The sequence below is a fragment of the Zerene cesonia genome, unplaced genomic scaffold (assembly GCF_012273895.1).
Source record: "Zerene cesonia ecotype Mississippi unplaced genomic scaffold, Zerene_cesonia_1.1 Zces_u005, whole genome shotgun sequence".
In the NCBI taxonomy this organism is placed as follows: Eukaryota; Metazoa; Arthropoda; class Insecta; order Lepidoptera; family Pieridae; genus Zerene; species Zerene cesonia.
In genome coordinates this window covers 850657-874597 of record NW_024045135.1, presented here as the reverse complement: position 1 = coordinate 874597, position 23941 = coordinate 850657, and the positions used below count along the sequence as shown (strand labels likewise).

General features: G+C 35.5%; 1 protein-coding gene across 3 annotated transcripts in view; it reads right to left on the bottom strand.

The window, feature by feature from the left end:
* The window catches only part of LOC119838786 (neuroglian), a 42038-nt gene that overhangs the window by 12021 nt on the left and 6076 nt on the right, over positions 1–23941 (bottom strand). For all 3 annotated transcript variants that reach the window (XR_005288216.1, XR_005288217.1, XM_038364892.1), the window contains exons 4-9: positions 12772–13389; positions 10365–10555; positions 6171–6446; positions 2786–2927; positions 778–905; positions 164–445 (exon numbers count right to left, since the gene is read on the bottom strand). Coding sequence is in view for 1 of the 3 variants with exons in the window: in XM_038364892.1 (XP_038220820.1) it covers positions 164–445; positions 778–905; positions 2786–2927; positions 6171–6446; positions 10365–10555; positions 12772–13389 (1637 nt within the window). In the remaining 2 variants the exon portion in view is untranslated. The remainder of the gene's footprint in view (positions 1–163; positions 446–777; positions 906–2785; positions 2928–6170; positions 6447–10364; positions 10556–12771; positions 13390–23941) is intronic.

The following is a 23941-nucleotide window of genomic DNA, read 5'->3' as shown; positions in this document are numbered from 1 at the left end:
GGAGCAATATAGTGTATATCATTTCAATTTGCTATGATATTACATATTTTAAAGGGAGTTTACGTTTCTGTTACTATTTATCAATTATTACTATGTATTAATATTATTGTATCCTATAATATATTACATATATATACTATATATACTAGTTATGGGCACCGACCCTGCACGGTGAGCGTGGCCTGCGCGCGCGCCTCGTCGATGGGCGTGCGCGCGATGCAGGTGTACTCGCCGCTGTCCAGCTCGCTGGTGTCGGAGATGAGCAGCGAGTAGTCGTTGGTCATGCGGAAGCGCGGCTGGCTGTCGAAGTCGATGGGCTGGCCGTCGTTGAGCCACACGATCTCCAGCCGCAGCGAGTCGTCCGCGTTCGCGTTGCAGCGGAACGTGGCCGCCGCGCCCGCCGACACCTCGTAGTGCTCCGGCTTGTCCGTGATCACCGTGCGCTCTGCGATACCAAACGATTCATTGCACACGTTTATGTGGATGAAACTGACAATACAGAGGGGATTTTTAAATTATATCAAATTTGTACTGAATGTAATGTATTGTTTACGACTCCCTTAATTTAATGAATTCTGAACACATCGTATTGTACACTTTAACATTACCATTATAAAATACCATAATAATTTTATAAAAGAAAAAGGTTTTATATAAAAGTAGTCTCATTAGTCCTTTAAAATACTTTAACAGGCTATGATCGCATACTCATAAGTCCCGAGTTTATGACCAAGTAATGTCCAATAAAGCTTATGTGGCAAAGCCAAAAATACTCACTCTTAACAGTCAAGGAACCAAAAGCGGATTTCTCCCCAAACTTGTTCTTAGCGTAGCACTGGTACGTGCCCACGTCCGTGTACGACACGTCACGGATCACCAGATCGCCTTCGGGCGTGATGTTGTACCTAAACAAACAATATTTAATATGAAATATTCAAATGCACTGTGCTCTAGAGTTGATAGCTTTCACCCGTGGCTTCGTCCACATATCGAAGAAAAATTTCCATGGAAATGAGGTGTTAAGCTCCTGTTAAATGTAGTAAACTAAACAAAATAAAAAATATCACAAATATCTACGTTTCGACGCGAAAGAAAGTAAAAAAAAATATTTTTGCATTAGTAATACTAAGTAAGGATATCAAATCGATACAAGATACTATACATTGTAAATAAATAAAGTGCTTTATATATTTTTTACTAGCTGCACCCGGCAAACGCTGTTCTGCCTTACTCTTATCATTAAGGGGTATGAAAAATAGATGTTGGCTGATTCTCATAGATACCGGATAAGCACAAAAAATTTCATCAAAATCGGTCAAGACGTTTCGGAGGAGTATGGCAACGAAAACTGTGACACGAGAATTTTATATATTAGATATATGACCATCCGCAACAAATATGTTTGAAATACAGTATTAATTATAAATAAGCGCTTAAAAGACAACAACATTAATTCAGCGATACAAAAAAGGTCCAACGTTCGCACCCTCCCATTTGATCATTTGATCGCAACAACCTTTTAATACCACATTGAAAACTTTCCCAATAAACGACACGGGTGCGATAAAATTATCCGGCCGATATTTGTAAATGTCACGGGAGCTACTCATTACCGAGTGGGTTTCGTTTCATCCTTGGGGTGGATGGAGCCGTTGACCCGTGATGGGGAGGAATTTTTTAATATTCATGAGCAGAGCTGCTAATTGGTCACGATAACTTTTACGTTCTAATTGCTCAATCTTTACGCATATCGAATATCATTTATGGAAAGTGCCAAATGATTTTAGAACCAAGTGTGTGATGTTTTTTTACCTGTTTATACGTGACCAATACAAAAGTTTCGTTTATTATGAATTTAATGTTTTTGTAGCATTAACTTTCTTAATATTAACGTAATTAATATTGATATCTCTACTAGTATCATAATGCGATAGTAACTCCGTCTGTCTCTTCTCATTTAAAGATTGATCCTATGTGGATGAAACTTGATGCAAAAGATAGAATTTCTGAAAAATAATACAGGATACTTTTTATTCCTGTTAACCCATGGGAACTAGAAGTATAAGGGTTAAGTTCCAGAACTGTTTATTTTTTCCTCTAAGGCGAAAAGCTATTTCTAAATAAGGGACTTTCAGTACTGTTATTTTCACAAAAGATAGTTCACCATCGACCCATGTAGGATATTACACTTCTGAGTTATCAGAGATTACCATCTAAATGGTCACACTATACATAGTCCTGGAAAGCATATTAAAGAAAATCAAACACAATTTATTTATATTTAACGGTGATTTATAACCGTCCAATCGCCTTAAGGGTTCGACAGTTTTTTTTTTGCTATCAATCTTCAGGAGCCATCAATCTATGTCGATAGAATTGACGCTAGAGAACTATAAATTGTTGTAATAGTGTTATGTTTTGCCTGTTGTGGACTAACTGAATAAACGGCTTATCCACGTGATCAATATCTATTGAGATTTTAATTACCGATTTATTGTTTTAGAGGATGATTTCAACCAGATAAATGTCAAACAAGTATAATAGTAATTTGTTACCTTGAAAACAGACGAACTTATAAGTTTGTGGATAAAATTTTGTGAGTTTCACCTTATTTTTGTATCATGTCTGGTAGGTACTTTGCATTTTTATAAAGTTGACATTACATACCTATTTGTACCTTTCTGGATTGTTTCATCGTTAACCAAAATGTTTGTCTGTTTATCGATATCCCACTTTTATAAATCAAGAAGAGTTTGTCCGTGTGTCTGTCTGTCTATACACTCACTTGCCGCCGGTGACGTCGACGTCGTCTCTCATCCAGCGCACGATCGGCTTGGGCGCGCCGAACACGCGACACTTGAGCACCGCTTCCGATCCGTCCACCTTCGTCAAGTTCTCCGGCCCCTCCTTGATTTCCGGCGGTATAGCTGTTGGGATAAACACCGATAAGATATTTGCAGCGATGCTTGCTTAACGGTAGACACCTGAAAACCTTAACTTTTAGGACTGGCAGTCTTGCTGACTAGATTTTTTTGGTACACTTAAAGAATATAAGAGATGAGAGTTGTGATGCAGAGTAACTGCGGCGAAGTTGTAAACAAAATATTTAAAAAGGAATATACTAAAAAGCTTAAATAAACTTTGGCAATTTCGAGACTAAATAATAAGATATACAGAGACGGTCGATCTGATTGAAGTAGTTGTGTGACGTAGGAACATAAAAAGATTTCAATTCACGCTCAAATGAACTTCCTTCATTTCCCTTCGCCATAAATTACCATACTGACAGCGGGTCGCAATTACGAAACAGCTTACATACAAATCGGCCATACCATCTATCCTAATTACTCGAGCGTGCAATCAAACACCGTGGTTCGGAACCTGTAAGTGGCGACGTCCGCAAAATTTGCTAGATTACGGTGTGGGCGGAGCTATCACTAGCGACCTGTAGGATGTCGCACATTTCGACCGACACAACGCCAGACATTTGTCTTATTTACGTGCTACTGGCTTGGGAATTAGAGCCCCTAAGTATTTATACAATCAGCGTATTACGTGCATCGTTTCGAGGCTTTCACTAGTTGAGATGAAGTGAAAAAGTGAACCATCAATTTACATAGTATGTTTGGGGTAAGAAACAATACTTTTGTTATTCTTGTTTTCGTACTTCTATAGTTCCATATAGCATAGTCATATATCTAGGTTTAACAAGTCAAGCGTTCAGCACCGATATTTGATATCATACTTGTTGGGATCAATAAAGAACATATCATAATACTTCTAAAACCTTGAATGTTCAAAAGCAATCAAAACAAATGAGATTGACCCCTGCCCTCGACCCGTTAAGTAAATATACTTTTATCCGTATAGAGAATCGATAGTTGAGGTGCGATTGGGGTGAGTGACCTGGGGGTGGTGAAATATTTCAGACATTGGGGGGTAGTGATCGTCAGAGACGAGATACGTGGGGACAGGACACTCTAGGGGTGTCTATAATAAGGATATAGGAATACTATTCGATTACGTTGTTTATGGACTGTATAGGATGGAAAAGGTAGGCTAAATAAGGAAAAGTTTATGAAAAATAAAACATGTAGTAAAGGCCCTTTTATGTTCAATAAAAATGTGAATATTTTTTTCTTTTTATTTAACCAGTACAACAAATTTTGTACCGATATCAACATCCAGTGCGTTACGACAAAACGAATCAAAGTTTTAGACTGCGTAAACATTTCAAAATAATGTGGTTGTTTTATATAAACCACATGGTCACAATTTGATGATTGTACATTTCCGAAATCGAGAGTCTCGTCACGACCGAAGAAGGCGACTGCCCTTGGCTATAAGTGTGCTTTATTATCACCAAGGGTCGAAACGTATAATAGCCAGGTAGCGTGCGAGACACGTGGTCGGAAACAATTAGAAAAATGCAGCTGCACCTTTTTATGACGTCACGCAACTGGAGTAAAGCCTTTTGTATGAAAAAATCCGTATCCGTATGTTGTATTGCGTCTATTTTTGGTCTCAAAATGATGTAATAATTCGAAAGGTGATATTTTTGCCTGATCATCACATATTTTTCGTAATTTTTAATGGCAGAACATCATGGCGATGGAAATTGCGGAAGCTATTAGAAACAGTCTGCAAAATTGCCATTTATCAGGTACAATCGCGATGAAATCTAGTTTACGTATTATTTTGTTAGCATTGTACGCATCTGCAATCTGTTCGTTATCCGATCGTCGTTTATTTTATTAAGCTTCTAAATTATTTCTCATATCGTAAATGGCTTCGGTCCAACGACAAAAGAGATTGCATTAAACATCTCAATCATCTCATCTCAATTATTATTAACATTAATATAGACGGATCGTAAAATTTTTGTTTTATGTTAAACAGTTCTATAATCTTAGAAAATGATGAAATAATGCATTGTCCCATTTAATTAAAATAAAAAAAAATCTATTTATATCCATTAGAAAATAATGGATAAATTACGACGGCCTCACAATAAAAATATTATATTGGTGATTGGCAGTAAATATAATTAATATCTCTTGGATTATGAGTTTTGCAATAAATATAACTACGGCAATGCTAAAAAAAATAACTTATCATTATCGCAATACGTACTCTGAGCACTGCAGTTCATTTAATATTAATAATTAATTAAACTGACGAGGGAGATATAAAACTATTTAAAAATATATACATTAAACTATCCACTATACATAGTTATATACCTACTAAATTATATATTTTATACTAAATTCCCGGACCTTTAAAAAATTATTATTTTTATTTAAACTATGTTATCGTTCAAATGCTCGTGATATTCCAGCGAGCTACACCTATCTGCGTATCTCTGCACGACGAAATTGCAGTACAATAAAAATAGATTTACGATTACATCCAGCGGTGCGTCTCGTAAAATCCATTACGCTATGAAAATGGAACGAAATTGCACGTATCCCCGTTCCCGTTCTAAGGGAAGATGTTGCAGGAACATTACGTCAGCAGTTTTCTTGTATCGCCATTGTATTTTCGATTGATTCGATAAGATTCCCCTGTACGCTGTGTGCGTTTGAATTTTAAACTTTATTGCTATTGACGTAGGGTACAAAATGGATACATTGCTTTGATTATGGTTATCTTATAAAATGCGCGCCAATGAGGCGTACAAGTAAATGTGCTGTGACTATATTTTAAGGGATCAAGTTATTACTCTATTCAGTACACTTTGAGATAGTTCTATGCATTTATCTAGTAACAAATTGTATATGGGGAAGATGTTTGAACATAAAACGGATCGATACTAGCTTATATCATAGGAATACTTTTCCTCCGATTGTGTCCTTATCTTGTCTCATTCAACTAAAAACAACTTCGGTGAATGTACAATTATAGATTTTTCTTTAGGAACCATCAGCTGTCCTCCGCTTTATAATATTTAAAGCGAAAAATTATAAATAAAAACAACCAACTTTTAAATTGAAATAAACCGATAGCCCTTCTTCAGATGCATGACACGTTATTCGTAATCCTTAAATAGGACAAAAATTAAAACATCTCACTAAAACTTTGTACACAAAAAACTACCGTACGACTTTGGAAATAAAGCTCAAGTCAATCATTATAAACACATTAAAAACCAAACAAATCATACTCACACTGAACGTTAATATAGATGTCCTTGTACACGTAACCATTCGAGTTGGTCGCGTTACACCCGTAGTTGCCCGTGTCCTTCTTCACCAGGTCTGTGATGACGATGGAATTGGGCGTGACCTGCCGTCTGGGGTTAGGTTCCGCCTGCTCGATCGGTTTCCCGTTGTGCACCCACGTGATCTGCGGCTCCGGTGTACCGCCGGCCTTACAGTGTATGGTGGCCGTCTCGCCTTCCGCCAGGTTCTGGAACTGCGGCTCCTCTATGAAGAACGGCGCGGCTGGAAATTGCGTGTTGTGTTAGTTGATTGCGAGAGAAGGATATTACATAATTCTAAAGTAAAGTAGATTGTATACTTTGATAAAAAATACACGCAATGATATATTTAAAAGTTTTGAGAGTTCTTGATCAAATAGATTATTTAATAGAAGATTATACTGTCACCTCCAGATTTAGAAAGCTTGAATATTAGATCAAAATCAAAGTTTACTATTACTATTCTAGAATATTTTAACAAATTTTACACATGACAAACCATTGTAAGTGGCAAAAGCAATCGTAAAGTTCAATCTTAAGTAGTAGATTACAACCATACATTATCATCGAAGTGTATGTTTCGAAAATATTTATTTACAAACCGCTCGTCTAAACGAATCGAAAATAGATTTATTATCCAGATAAATTACATTACCTTCTAATTATACCCGTAACAATGCTTTCAATCATCAATCATATTAGAATACCCTTATTACCATGTCAGTTAAGTCATTCGAATAACATCCAAAACTGTAGGTATATTAAACGCAATAAGACATTTTACGATTGGACATTAAACCGTCCATAAAACTGGCTCAACATGTCTCGCCTAATATCCTGACCTTTCCAAGTGCTCCAATGAAAAATATCTTCAGCCGGGGAGTCGGGGTCCATGTATCAAGTGTTACAATGAATTCCGGAAGTGCCATCACAATTTCAATTGAGGCGAAGCGCCAAGCGCGGGCCGTATACAGGCGCATTATTTCGGACAAGCGCGTGTCGCACTTCCTACTAGGGTTGTCGAACTATACGAAATTCTGATACAATTAAAGTGAATTGACGCTTTCAATAATTGTGTTCTTTGAGAGAGAGCTAAACGTTAGCTTTGTTATCGAATATTTAAAGGAATGAAAACTGAACTCTCGTCATGATGGCTCTAATAGTGCGGGAAAAATCAATGTATAGACTATAGTCCACAGACGACAGTCATCGGTTGCGTCACATTAATTCCAATACATAATTTAGGGCACCGTTTGATATTAAAGAATGTGGGTACGGGCACAACTAATTGAATAAAATTATTTTTCAAAAATTACTAATATAACTAAAGTGTCAACCCTATTTCCTGCCCCTTGCGGCAAGTAGTCGTATTTAATATTCTTTGTTCTTACCGATAATATCATTCCACCGAAGCCAAAACTGCTGTTATATTTCAATTTGGAAGTAATGAATGGCCACAATGAATGTTTGGGCACATACGGTATGTTTGAGCTACAATATATCATTGTATATTTAATACATTCTTCGCGTTATATGCGCATAATATGATATGTATTCGTTTGCATATCATTTTTGAATGCTTGTATATATAAAGAGGCAATTAATGGTGTGTTCTTTAATTGGAAACGCGTGACAAATTAATATGTTACATATTTAAAAATTTCATGGCGGTGCGACATCATACATACCTCCGTTGTATTTTCTCGAACAATTATTAAATAATTTCTCTTCAATATACAATTTACATTCAATATTTAATTTATCCTGCACTGTTAACCATAATTCGGTCTGCATGACACTTAATAACCTCATAGGAGGCCCGTGTCCCTGCAGTGGGTACATATATGAGCTGATGATGATGATGGTACCTAATAGCTTATCAAAACCATCACTACTGCTACGATTTTCTCAGCGCAATCTGTCCGGTCATATGACCGTCATATGATCGGTTGTGTATTGCCGAATCTGTTCGAATGCCATCGCCTATAGCGTACCGTCTACACGACAAATCGCGTAACTTCTAGCATCACAATTTATCGAGCAATAAATAATAAATCAATCTCACATGAACGATCGCTCCCCCGGCAACGATGTGATTAAAGTAATTGCTGAACAAACTCAGCGATACAATCCCCCGGTGTGGGGTAATCAAGAGCCACTGTTTCGCTTCAATCAGAAAACTTCGATTATAGGATAAGAAAAAGTTTCTATTTGATTTTTTGTATACGATATTGGCTTAAATAAACTAAGATGTTATATGAATACACCACTAATAATAATTTCCTTTGAAATGATCATACATATCATATAGCATAAATATGCTATTGAACGTTTTAAGAATGTGCTTTATATACAACAACGAAATTATCAGAGATCAAAGAATAATCAACCTCTACCAGTTCAGTTAACTTTCTGCTTAAATAACGTGAAGAGTTATTGGAGTGATAAAACATTTGATTAACGCGCTTTTATTAGGTACACATATATGTTTGAATGTAACCGACTCCTTAAGACTCGATTTTCGCTTTAAACCACTTTAAACTAACAGATTTAATTCAAACTTTGTACACTTTTCGATGCATCGGTTACAATAAAATGATTTCATGAGTTTATCTTATTCTCCTCAGTAGCATCGCCAGGATTAAATAATTTCCTTACGTATACTCTGTGTTAGTGAAACAATATAGAATATTCTATCATTACCACATGTTTTTTTAAGCCTATTTATTATTATTTGCTGATATAAAATCATTAAAATTCAATTTCTTTTTTTAAATAAAAATTTAAATTCTTAATATTATACTGAAGTAGGAGCTTATGTAAACTAGATACATTTCAAATCAACTTTATCTCGAGATTTGTTTGAAACGTTTCCTAGACTGCAGGTAAAACAAACGGTATTTAAATTCAGAAATGAATTGCATTGATGCTCGAATGTTAAAACGATTATATCTGATTTTACTCATTCGTAGATTTGCTTTTTAATGCAAGCACTCAGTTAAATTGGTCTGGGCCACCACTTGCCATCAATTTGAAATATCTCCTGAAATTATTAAATATGTGTTTTTCCTTTAAAGCTATCGCAAATTCGAAAAGATCGAAATCATAATAGATTGATTACTATAATCATAGAATTGAAATTGAGTTAAAGTTTCGTAATTTCTTATATTCAAACAAAAAACCATTCAGGACATTATTGAAATACACAAAACACTTTGAAACTGTATAATAAGATAAATATTCTCTATTTACATACACATATATAGACCGCCTCCTCAGAAGATCAGAATTCGATCAGTAAAGCGGATGTACATCATCTGCCCCATACCGACCTAGGGGACACGGGACTTCACTTTATACAGATATCTACTACCTACAGCAATACCCTACTCCCTCGCGCAACACGCACACCCTTAACAAACCCGAAAGAACTCCCTTTGTCTCCCCCTTAACATTTAACAATTTATAGTTGCAAGTTCAAACACTTGTAATCCGAGACGCTGGTTAAATATGAATTATTTTTCAAGTCAGCGGATACGCGGGGAGACGCGGGGAGACGGTTTAGCGCTAACAACCCCACGATTAACGTGCGTCGCATGATATATGCACGTTCGTGAGTGCAGACGGTATTCAAGTTAAATTACGCGTAAGAAGGCGTTACGTAGGCGCGAGCTTTTCATGCACTTGCATCTAGATAGTTTACCGTCGTACCATATACCTTACCTTGCCGTGTTGGCTAAATGATGGGAGTATGGAATAAATGCATTCATATAAAGGCGGTATTTTTGATGTTTTTTTCCATGCAATATGTTCAAAGCGTGTTAAGAGTATAGCTGCCTATAATCGACGATATCAAATAAGAATAGAAGACTACATGTACATGATGATGTGAGCTTATATTGGAATTAGGATTAATATTGATTTCAAAAGCTATCCAAAAGAAAGTAAGTAATGTACGACAAAAATTTTCATTCAATTAATTAATCAATCGTCATAAATTCAACGACAATTTTCCCAAGATGTTATTATATTAAGTTTTTACATTGCAGCGTCATTCTCTTAATAAGTACTTAAATCGAGTGAGATCTGAAAACCGCGTTCACATTCAAACCTAAAATCTTTTACAGTTCCGTGAAAAAATTAAGCAATAATCGCCACTCACCTTCGACATTCAACTGTATCGAGTAGGACTGCGCCTGCCCCACCCCATTGCTGATCTCACAAGTGTACGTGCCCTGGTCCTCATAACCCGACCTCTTTATCACCAGCGTCTTCCCGTAGTTGTCCTGCGTTATCCGCTGCGAGGACAGTATCGTTCGACCGTCCTTCTTCCACACCACTTGGGGCAACGGCCTGCGGGCGATTGGGGGATATGTGAATGTAATCTATAGTACAAATATTAAAGCTGAAGAGTTTGTTTGGTTTGACGCGGTAATCTCGGGAAATTCTGGTGAGAATTGAAAAAGTCATTTTGTGTTGACTAACCATTTTATGGAGTAAGTATGATTACGTACGACCTGATGTAAAACAACAAAAAAAAAAAAAAAATGGGACTGCTTTGAAAGTATTCACGATACAAGATGATTGTTTAGGCATTATTAAGCATTATGTAAATGTAGTAAGGGACTTATAGTACTGATATGATACTGGAGTTTAAATAAAAAAGCCCTGTGTGCTCGCTGACACTTGTGACTCGAATTTAAACTTTATATAAACTGTTATATAAATATCAACATCAATTCCTAAGCTTATCTACGTGTGTTTTAACATCAATTATGTTTTGAAAGTTCGGTCCTAATTGTTACTTGTATTTCAAAAATGGAAACGAAACAAGTAGGCAAAGTTGTAAAACATTTTATGAAGTTTTATGGCAGTTTCCACTAAGCCCACCCCAGTTCAGATTGCTTATCACGCAGCCGATTTTTAGAAATTAATTTGATAATCCCAGAAAGCTTTCAACATATTACCAAGCAAAAAGTAATTATAGAATTACAGAGGTTCAAACTCAGACGAGATCGAGGAACAGGTATCGAAAAAGTAAACTACGAGTTAAGGTATGTTTCTCTAAGCCTTGTCAAATGCCTTTATTTCAACTCCATATCGCAAACGTTCTCAGCACGAGTGGTCTCAAAGCTCATAAAGTGCCGCTTCCGTAACTCGTATTTCCAGTTAACATTTTATGAAATTCAGAAATGTTTTATGTTTTTCCGCGGAATTTTTTAAGTTAACCTGGCTTACGAAATATGAGTCATGCAGGGCTCGTTTACTGGAACATGCGAGTCATAGACGGTCAGGCATTTTTAGGATACATTAAATAAAATCATGACTAAAGGCTAACATAGTTATACCAATTATCTCAAATTATTCTCATTTTATTATATATAACCTTTAAGGCAAGACAAAATATCCTACTCATTTTATTCTAACTAAATTAACAGTTTATTAAGTAAACAAGGTATTATTTCTTCATCCAAAAGCCACAATAACAATTCCTCAGAAAGGGTAAATGAAATCACAGCACCGATTAATTAATTATTAACGTCAATAGGATGACGTGTAATGATTCATAGCAATTATATTAATAATCCTATATCAAGGTTCGCATATCTGGAGCACAGGAAGACCTATGAAACAAAGTAGCATGACGCATCCCAATCGGGCGCCAGCGTCAAGTGCGCGCCTGATTTATGGATTACCCAACTGCATCAGAAGGAGGGTAATGTTTTTTGCAGTACTGTGTCAAGAGGTTGGACCTAGTTGGCAACCGGGTGGTATTAGTGTCAACTGCCAAATTATTGGGTCGTTATTGTTGGGCGCGGACGGGTAAACGAACTGGTGTGTTTGATATAGAGGCAGTTGAGTTATGAGTACCCTTATGATGGATTGGGTTAGAACAAAACTAGGCTAAAGTGGGGAATGATAAAAAAAAAATAGTTGGATTTTCTCAATATCTGTGACTATAACTTTTCATGCTACAAATAAAATATTTCAATATATTATAAAAAATATGATTCTCTGAAATAATGTTCCTCTACCTATATATAACACAAGTAATAAATTCTTTCAAAAACAACACAAAGCAAATGCCTCTTGGACAATTAACTTCCATAAGTCATAATCGTTAACATCATGTCAAGTGAATCAAAACAATAACATCTGCAATTCTGTGTCAAGAACCAGACCCATTTGGCTCCTGCGCCAAATTTGTAAGATCGTTAATTTCAACTTGCTTTTGACATTAATACCACTGAGCATATAATAGTATTAGATAACATACGACCCGAGCAAACATACGTTTTGAAATCATTTTTGATTTTTCATTTATTCACAAAGATTACCTTTGTAGCACATAGTATATACTAATAATAATTATTTTATATTTATATTCATCTACTAACGTACTAGACCAATTACCGTAATTAAAAATGTTAATTGGATTGCTCATTAAATTATTTTCCGCGTATAATAATCCTCGAAAATCCTTACTGCTACGTAGCTACATAATTACGAAACGCTGAACGAGATCTCTTAACCTATTTTAAAGGCAAAACAATTTAAAATATACTCACGTTCCGCCATAGATGCAGTACAGTTCGACTTTCTTGCCCCGCCACGCTTTTTCCACTCTCCTGGTCGTGTACTGGCGGACCGGCTCGTGCTTGTTGAGGGTGGGCGATATTCCCGTTTGCTGTACTTGAAGATACACCTTGTTGCCGAGCTTGTATTCATTCCGGAACACCGATTTCGCCGCACAAGTGTACGCGTAGTCCACGCTCGCGTCGTACCGCGTCACGTTCGAGAACCACAAGTTTCCTTCGGGATCTAAGGTCATTCGCGAGTTGTTTATCGTCTTCAGCTGACCCTGTTCTCCTTGCAACATCCAGTACACGTTCGGGCTGGGATGACCATCTGGCGGGTTACACGTGAGTTTAAACGGTAAACCCTCTTGAGCTGTGATGATGGTTTGGGGGCCGTCGGTGTCTTTGAATGAATTGAGTTCAGCTTTCCGTACGAATACGGAGTTGGATGTCGCCGTTCCCCATTCATTGTACGCAAAACACTGGTACTGCCCGAGATCCTCGTCCCGGGGCCTACTCACAACCAAGGTACCGCGTCCAGGTTGCTGAGAAATTCGATTATCGTAACTCGTGTATTCGAACGGCTTTCCGTTCTTAATCCATCGGTATCTGTGGGACAAAAATAACTCATTTAATGTATGATGTAAGGAGCAATGTACACTAATACGAATGAGAAGTTAGATGCGTGGGTGGTCAAATTGAAATTAACTTTTAATTATGTCAATGAAGTTTAATGTTGGAAATAGACACAATAGAAGAGATACCGTAATTGACATGTATGACGTATGTTGTAATCATATACCACGATAATAAAATGAAATAGCCCACTTATTGTAAACTTAGATGAAATTTTTAACGTAATTTGTTAAAATAACATGCCCTTATTGGCTTATGTTTGGGTGCGCCTCTGCGTGTCGTGAGTAAATTATGAAAAATAAACATGACATAATATTTCCGACAGCCCGTTCGCGTTGACTCAATCAAGGTTGATTCATGAATAAATTATTGCATCTCTATCTTTGCCTCACGAGAAGACCATTCGTAATAAAACTAATCATTTATTTTTTCGTATTCCAACAAGCAGGCCGCAGTATTTAAGTTAAGTAATAGGCCAAGATTAAAATACAGCTGAGAAACAAATTTTGCCTCGACACTACAAAGGACTACTTAACAGCCTCTCTCTTGACCGCTTTGCATATCGCTTGGCCAGGTCAGGTCAGGATACATTTTATGAAATATGAAAAATCTAGCATGTGAAGTGCTAGTGAAAATCTTTATACGTTTTCTGTTAAACTTATCAATATAATAATAATCCTTAGACCGTGTATAATAAAGTTTAGTCTACAAATTTACAACTACTTGGCCATTAATGGATGTAAAGCTGTACAACTTTCTTTGAAACGATTTATATTATACTTAATGTTTTCATTTTTCTAATTATATAAAGAGCAAAATAATAGGATACATTCCTGAAGAAGCTACTGAGTTTTATTTCGGTCTCAAACTTGTGTATATTTCTTAACAATTCAATAACAGCTATTGTTAAAAAAATACTTTTTATAGAGTGACCCGGTCTCAGACTTCCGACCCAGAAATATAGCCAATCAGGCCTTTACCCGATAAGCCTCCGATGCTCTAGTAATTAAATTTACGTAATTAACAACGCAAATCACGTATATACTCGTCCTACGGTGTCCTATTGAACTAGTAAGGTTTAAAGGCCAATTGTTGCAGATCAACTGAAAGCTATCATAAAACATTATTTCTGTTTTCTTTATCTTTTTACCTCTGAGTGTTTTTTAATATTCCTCAATTATGAATTACTGTATTAAAGAAGCTTGTATTGGTTATTGTTTTGCTCGTCTTCATAGCAATATTACGAATGTCACGCGATGTCTAAGACGATGCATTTGGTTTGTGATTGTGCATTAGGTTTTGAAGATAATAATCTTACAGTATAATTAAAGAACTGAAGACGTTAGTTAAGACATTAAATACGCGTTATTTTAACAGACATTTTAATAAAAACGAGCTTTTTTAGATCCGCAATTTTTTCACAACAGCGAAGCCTAATAGAACACGTGTCTGAAATAAATTCGTAAGGAACACATATTATGGTTCGAACAACTAGATATGCATACTAATAAGAAACCGAGGACACATACAATAATTCAATTTAAATAAACTTCCACTTAGCATTGGCTACTATTACTAAGCTATGAACGAAATCCCAGTAAAATTTTACGTATTAATTTATTCGTGATATATAATAGAGCGACTCTGAAAGGTATAATCAACAATTTTCGCTGATGATCCTGACCTATACATACACTTGAACTCAAGTCAGCGCATTTTTTGACAATTTGCATTGACACCTTTTCGGAAACAAACTTTGTGCTACCTAGAAAATATAAATCTACTCGTATGTACTAGACAGATCAACATCTAAAGCATCGTCTGAGTTGCACTAGGATACAATCACTTATCGTTCAAAACGCCAGGAAGTGCGATCGGTACAAGCCGATTAGTCTCCCCTTACCTGTCCTTATTTCTTGAGGGCGAAAGGGAAAAATTACAATAATTCTATAACCCTAATAGGATATACAGAAGAAGCTTTATAAAGAGTAGAACCGTGGGGAATAGTCGATCACGAATGCAATTTTTATGATGAATTACGATGTTTTGTTGTGCTAAAATGAAATTAGTTTATCATATATGAATATGATTATGAAAAATTTGATAAAATGACATGTATGGCATACGCTACTGTGACGTATTACACTTCTTTTCTATCTAAGATATCGTGTGTTATTTCTGTGTGGATACTAGATCAAATCACGCAACAGCCACCTAGAACCCCATAACACTTCAATTCCTGTAATGTGAAGTTAATATCTAAGCAACCCCATATTTAACAGCCTACACTTGCAAGCTCCATACTCTCGCGGCGCATGAATAGGAAACCCCCAGAGTACGTCACAGGCATTAGGGGTTGTTCAACTCCGTGAAGCTACAGCGCGATTTCAGCATGTTTCAGTGGAAATATTTTTTGCAAAATAAAAAGTTACGCTGGTCTTGTTGCAACCTAGGACTCGCTAAGCCTCCTCGTTTGCTTTTTTCTATATTGCATCAACGGGGTTGATAATCCTGGTTATATTTTTGCAAATATTTTTGAAGCCTAACTTGTATAATCTGACATTATAAATTACTAGCTGCGCCCCGTGTTTTCACCCACGTAAGTCCGTATCTCGTAGGGATATCGGTATAAAAAGTTGCCTATGTGTTATCCCAGTTGTCCAACTATCTTAGTACCAAATTTAATTGGAATCGGTTCAGTAGTTATTGCGTGAAAGAGTAACACACATACACATACTCACAAACGTTCGCATTTATAATATTAGTAGGGTTAATTAATATCTCATAAAAAGTCTGAATAGAGATTATGCAGATTTGATTATTTTTACTGTATTAAAATTTATTTGAGGAAATCTTACAAATCCTACATTTCCAATTATAGCATAGGTATAATATAATCCTAAAACGAGCGCCCATTGTATAAAAATAAGTACATTTTTCCACCCATCGAGCTTGCATTAGAGATAAACAATACGCATATCCGAAAACTGGATTCTCATAATCCCGTGCGTCCAACCCCAATTTGGAGGGCAAGGAAATGGTGATATTTTCACAATTTCCCTCGTTGCGTGCGGAAGGCAATCTCGCGCCGGATATATGTACATTCTCGTCACCTGATAAAGCTTAGCAACACGACTGCGATTTTTTATTCTTTGTCGTTTATGGGTTGGGAATTTTAGATATTTACCTTTCATATTATATTTACCTTACATATAATACAGCTTGTTTTCTTTCTTTCTTTCTCTTTCTTTCATAAAGTCAAAAGTAAAGGGTGACGTCCTTAGGTATATAACGTCCGTAGGTATGAGATTCGCTGTTTTAATGCGACTTTGTGTATGTGTGAAATTGTGGTTGGTTTCAAAGATCACATTCAAACATAGAGAATCTTGATGACATAAAGTTAAAACAATATTCATATCACGGGTTCTATCACATTGGTAACAAATGATCATATTAAAAAAAAATAACCTACATTACAACATAGAAACCTCGCCTACCACAATGCTATCACGCTATTACATGGTAAAAATAACAATAAAGATATTATGTTTGATATTTTTACCACGTTATAATTGTTAGTTAAAACCAGAATAAAGTCTCTCAAGCTTTAATGTTTTTGACATTTCAAATGTTTCAAACAAAATACTTTTTAAGTGGATAATTATGTTTTACGGATACCAAGTGAGCTAATACAACGTTATAAACGTAAACCTTTACCACCATAAAGGGACAGTAATAAGACGGTTTAAGAGCCGAATATCGAGTGCAACACAAAACATATAATAATAGATAAAAACACGAAAATTATACATCTCTCCGATTCCCTGATCATCTATTGTACTTTAAATCCACACGATCGACGCATGCTTTAATCTTGAGCGTGAGTAGTACAAACAAATATTGAGAGGAAACGATAGTGAATGTTGGTAATCCTTGCAAATCGAACGTATTCACATAACGTATGATGTCACTGACCTTGCCTTTTCGGATTCGACCGCCGGCTGTTGCATCTAAATATGACGATTGTGACTAAACACGGTCAGGGGTGACGTGATCCTTGGATAAAACAGCATAAGGATCGGTAATTGTCTTTATTTTTAATCTTTATAATCTAGTGTGTGCACTTAAATAAGTTGAAATATTTGGCAACGTGACTCTAATATTTTTACTATATACACTTACGAAATTATACAACATATACAAATTTCGAAAAAAACATAATGGTGAGAATCATTAAGTATAAAAATACAAAAAGACGCATAATTTCCTTTATAATATATCCTTTTTACAAATAGTATTTGTTTGCGAACATACAAAGTCAAACTTGAACTCGCTACGTTTCATTATAGAAAATACGCATATTTAATATATATAGTTTACTCCTGAATGCATTACTTAACATTTAAAATACTTCATAGCTGACAAGGTCAGAGAACATTAATGTAAGTATTCAATTCAAATCGAACGCGTAAGTGATATTAAGTATTATAAAGGAGGCACCGTAATAGTCGCTATAACAGCGTAGGCCATGTTGTATTCCAAACTTTCTTTACCTGCACCATCTAGATTTTGTTCAATTGCTTTTCCATTATCATTCTTACATTTATATATATCCATATTTTCGTATCATATAGTCACCAACAATCGGCTCCGCCCACGAAATAATATTTTTTGTAGTTTTATTGAATTTTTTTACACCTTACCATCGTCATCCGAACGGAGACGAATCAAACAAACCGACTCATTTTAATCCGTTCAGTCGCTCTTGAATCATATAATAATAATATCGCTGTGTAAAGATAACGTCTTCACACAAAAATCACTGGACCGATTTCAAAAATTCATTAGAAAGCTGCAACTTCATTGAGTGACATAGGCTATAATATATGTACCTACCACGGGCGAAGAGTTATCGTATAATACGGGTGTATAGCTTTATAGTATTGCGATCTATATTAAGATTACTTTCATATCAAGGACACCAAATCCTATCAGGCGACAGAGCCATTAGCTGCAACGTAACGATCATGCATACGACCTCCTGAATTGGGTCATCGAAAGGCCGAGCTCAATAATATTACGTATTGAACTCTGAACACTATGCACACAGCACAATAATATGTATTAACATTGTTACAGTTAGTTGGTTATGATTCTTATTTATTTGTGTCATTGTTAAGTTGCTAACGTAGCGGTAAGAACAAAAATGTACTTTCTTTCTCATACTGTCCAAAACGTTATAGCACGATGACTTCCTGAATTATACTACCATGTAGCCGCGTAGTAATTATAGTAAGGAAAATATTTTCTCCTTAACATAGCAGCACAATGAGAGCTTTGCGTGTTTTGCGAAACTTACTAATGAAGTTAAACTGATTACAGAAGTTCAAACAACATTAAGAGTGCATCAAAAATACTGCTAACTCAACACAAATATTGAAATATTTGCTTTTGAAGTAAAACTTATTTGAACTCACATTCACTAAACAATCATTAGGAATGTATCTACAATATTCATCATACAACGAAATTCAAACCATTCAAAGAAAATGTGAGTACTTCTTTCATATTCGTTCATTTCTTGCTTATCTCCTAACTTCAGAGTACCAAGCACCCTGCTCGCCTCACAAGATCCCAGCTAACAACATTGCAACATCCAAGATACAGTAGCGTATAATTATGCGGCACACGGCCGCGGATGACGCGGGCCGCTGACATCAGCCCGATTCTTGATCTGACGCTATATTTAACCCGAGATCATAACGAAATTATGCCCGCAGTGACCACAATGGCTTGGGCAACTCGTAAACAAATACCTTCTATCGGTTGGCTTAGGGATCAGTAATACTGACTAGATTTTTTGTCTTTATTGAATATCAGAGAAACCTTTTTTGTGGAAAATGAAATGAATAATGTATTTTTATAAGCGTTTTGCGAAAAAATGTCCATAAAATATTCTAATAATGTTTTAAAATTCTGGAATGACGTAACAAAGAACGCCTACATTTGAACCAAAATATAAGAGTAGTAACAAATTAATTCTAGGGATATGCATATACTAAAATCTAAAAACTATATTTTATCCGGTTCAATTTATAGCGGCATTGAAAGGCTTTTATGTGAAGATGTGCAAGCAGCGTTCTATGTTCCGAGTTGATTCAGCATTCATGGTTTTATTTATATTTTTTATATCAAGTGTGCTTTCAGAGTCATGGAGAGGCCGGAATAGATCCACATGCAGACATGACGCACTAACTATCATATGATAATGTGTTTACGTATTAGCAATGGAAACGATTAAATTGTCTATTCATATTTATCTAAAATCTGAGTTGGATAAACTATAAATTAAAGCTCTTGCATATAAAATACGATAAATTTGTTTTGCAAATGGGGTTCACATAATCTCACGATACGGATGTGGGAATGGCCTAATAGCCAATCAACGTAGATAAATGCGTTCGAACCCTTCGCACATTCGAAAAAAACACGCTATTGCTAACACCAGGCATTAACAAATCAAACAGCGACGCTAGGAAACTTAGCCCTGCACAGAACAAAACGCAAATATTTCAAAGCCATCAACAATAGACGAGGAAACAAAGTATATGGGGTTTCGTGGGTTCGGCTGTAGTAAAATAAAGCCGTGCTTTTGCGAACCGCACGTTCTGTATAAGAACACGCGAACGAAAAAACATAAAGAACACAATGGCTGCGGATTCAAGGAAGACCGCGCGATTGCAAACCGGAATATTATTGTCCCTTTGTTGGTTGGTTTATTTTTATAGTGGCATTGGATGATATCGAAAAATTGCATAATGTGTATAGACTGTTTTATGTATATTAGTAACGAATTTGATTAAAATATTTGTATTTATTTGGATAATATTAGGCTTGACTGAGTTATAATTTGGCAAATATGGACTCTAGTCACAGAAAGAAACTTAAAGCCACCTATGCTGGCGTTTAGCGCATTTAGAAATAATAAAAGATTCATACAGCATTAAACGTTAACGATAAATTCTTCTCAGTCATATATAATCTTCACATTTCCTGTCTAACCTGTATTGCAAATGTAATTGATTTCATTCACATACTCAAACTGGTATTTTTCTAAATAAGTTTAGCCGTTACGGCGTCGCTGATTTTTCAAAAGGGTTCATGGAGCCGGATTTGTAGGGAAGATATGATTTTTACAAACATTTTGAACAAAGGACTATGTTTAACACACACACTCACAATATGGATTGTTTTCAATATCATTTTCGCACATGCTCTTCAATAAAACAAATATCGCGTATCATTATCACGTCTCCGTTTATTATTTAAGACGTGCGTCACGTATCAGATCTAACAGAGAAGAAACAGCTGTCTTTAGTTTCAATTCAATTGTAATATAAAAACTATCTTTAAATGGTTGAATTTTGACCATACAGCGTTCCTTGTACGGAGGTACATAAAGCTTTATAATCTTGTTACGAAATAGTAACACATGTAATGTGGAGTTCTTCGAATTATATTATCAAAAAAAACAAACAAAGATTTTTTTCATATTTTCATCACAAGTTCGTGCATCGAAATGCAAGCCCACAGAAGCTGTATAATTTATAGTAAATAGACACCATTTCCCTCGTATATCAGTGTCTTTTTCGAGATCTCGTCTCAACCCGTTTGTACAGCCCTCCACCCTCACACGAGCGCTCTCAACGTATTGCGTTCGTTATGGCATAACGAGTGCTCGATAACTACCGAAACAGTGCGCTCGAATTTGCTATTTTACAATTCCCATTATCAAATACCCGCGTTCCATTTTTGATAATGCTATGAGTAAGGTTACTAGCAAATGTGATATAAAGCACGTACTGGTACTAAGGTAAACGATAAGAATTATGTTTGCCAAATAAAGGTGTAATGCAATCAAACTCTTTATTAATCTATACTAATATTATAAAGCTGAAGAGTTTGTTTATTTATTTGAACACACTAATCTCACTACTGGTCCGATTTGAAAAATTCTTTCAGTGTCAGATAGCCTATTTATTGAGGAACGCTATAGGCTATATATAAATAGGCGAAGGCGAAGCCGGGGCGGAATGCTAGTGTATTATAAGAATGAATAAATAAAACGTTCACGTCCGTGGTTAATAATATTCTAAACCAGTAAGAATTACAGGACCACACGTTCCGATCCAGTCGTCACTCCCGAGGTCTAAACGCGAACACTAAGGTAGACTAACTATGCCTTGACCCAGTCCTAGATGGATCTGGTTTCTACAGACGAGCCAAACGGATACTAGACCCGAGAACCAAGGCGAATGCCGATTGTATAGACAGTTGGACAGCTTTTCAATTAACATCGAGAAATGTACAGAGTTTAAGCTATGTAAAACTAAAGTCTTAAGTCTTTATCACGATACGACATCTTCATATGTTTATAAATACGCGAACATCACGATTAGCATTATAAATTCTGCAGGAAATTGGTTAACGGTATTGTAAAAAATTCAAAGGATTAACGGTTTTTTTATACGAGTTTTAATTGAATTAAGTTAAAATTTGATTGAATTTCTTATATAGTCTACATAGACGTCTCATCGTTACAATTTGTAGTTAGCATGACTAAATCTAAAGTTATTTGTGGGTATGTAAATTAAGTTAAACGGTTGAATTTGATATTAAACCATACTATGTACTAGTTAGTCTAATTTAATTTACGTCTCACCGTCATGCAACATATATGTTTAAACGATCTGCATTATGATGCGATGTCTCAAAAATTGAAAAGATTACCCAGATCGAACACGGCAAGCCATTTCCAATTATGGGGGTTGTTTTTCCGGACGACGAGACGAGATTGAAGCGAAATTTTCAGTTTGTAATCGATACGTGTGTTTGTGCAGTTAATGGGCTCGATAGGAGCATTGACCCCGGGGTTCGTAGTTGCATTATACATTGTTGAAAGAAATATAACAGAAAGATATTGTGAGAGTTCATAAAATTATCGTGACGGGCTATAAATTATTGATTTTGTAATGAATGCTGCTTTTTCACTTGGTCGTGTTAAATAAACGCAGGGGCAGAGGTTATCTGTTATATCAATCGCGTTAAGTTGAAAAAAACCTAAGTAATTAATTGGAAGTTTCAGTAATAGTCTTGGCAATTCGTTTTATAAAACTGACTTGATATACCAAATACGTTCCTATCGTACCTGGTGAATTTTACAAGCATTTTCACAAGTAAAATAAATACTTTTAATACAGTTTTTTTTTTCATATAAAAACTGTTTACTCATAACTTCTACAAGTAAACCCATTAAATCTCCACCGCCATGTTCCTAGAAGTTTTTATTTGATTGCCAATAGCAAAACTATTTTTCATCTTATTTGCCCTGCGGGCGCCTTAGATCGTTCTCCTCCATCATTTACTTGGGAAACCATTAAAAACCCGACAATTCAAAGAAGCAATTGCACTAATGGTAAAAGCTTGTTGTAAATGAAAATGTTTCTTGTAATCTTAAAATTTTTTTTTTTTGTCAATTTCATTTCATGTGCGGGAAAACATCTACAGGTCTAATTATGACAGTAGGTCTATCGTAGTACGATTCGTCCGATGAACTCCACCCAATAAATACATTTTTATATGAAGTTTTTTAAGCCAAAACGTTTCAACGGAACCGATTTGATGTATTGGAATAACAAACAACTGCCTAAAGAAAAACATTCATTTATGGCAAACCACAAAATAAAATTTTTCAGCAATTTCCAGAAGAAATTCGTTTCGTCCCTAAAAAAATAAATGTACCAGCGATTGTAATATAAACTATACAAAGTGCGAACAAAGACCATATCTCATTAAAGCCCTGTTAGCTCTCTAGCGTGTAGCGACCCACCGACACACTTTTGAGCAATAACTTTTATGGCCCTTTGGATAGAAGTATTCCTATACTGTAATACTATAGTTAGTTGTTCAGTTACTGAAGTTGCTCTTGGTACAATGTATCAGTTCATGTAACTCGATTTATACATACGATCTATTCGTTAATGACTGGACATGTAGTGATCTTCATATTTAATTATTTCGAATATTACCTATAGTTCTCTTAAAAAATTCACACTCAAAGCATCTCCTATGGTATGCGTTAATTAAGTGTTAACATATAAAATAACGCAAAATCTTGACCAGTCGGCGGTTAGCATGTTTGTGGTTATGCATCGTATACGTTTTAGATTAATTTTACTGAGTGTAATAGTCTACTATCTGATAAAAAATATGCAACTTTCAGAATGTTTGCGAAATAATTTTATTGTTTTCCTTTGGTAAATATTTATTTTCGAGAATAAATTAATTTAGCTCGTGAGGTACTTTTACTCAAACTTTTATTATTAAATAAATCTAATGTAACCAATATCTACCTTATTGGCATTTATAGCATCGGCAATTTACTATATAGAAAGAAAGAAAGAAAGAAATGTTTATTTATCACCACCACATTTACAGTTAAATTAAAATTAAAATTAAAAAGTGT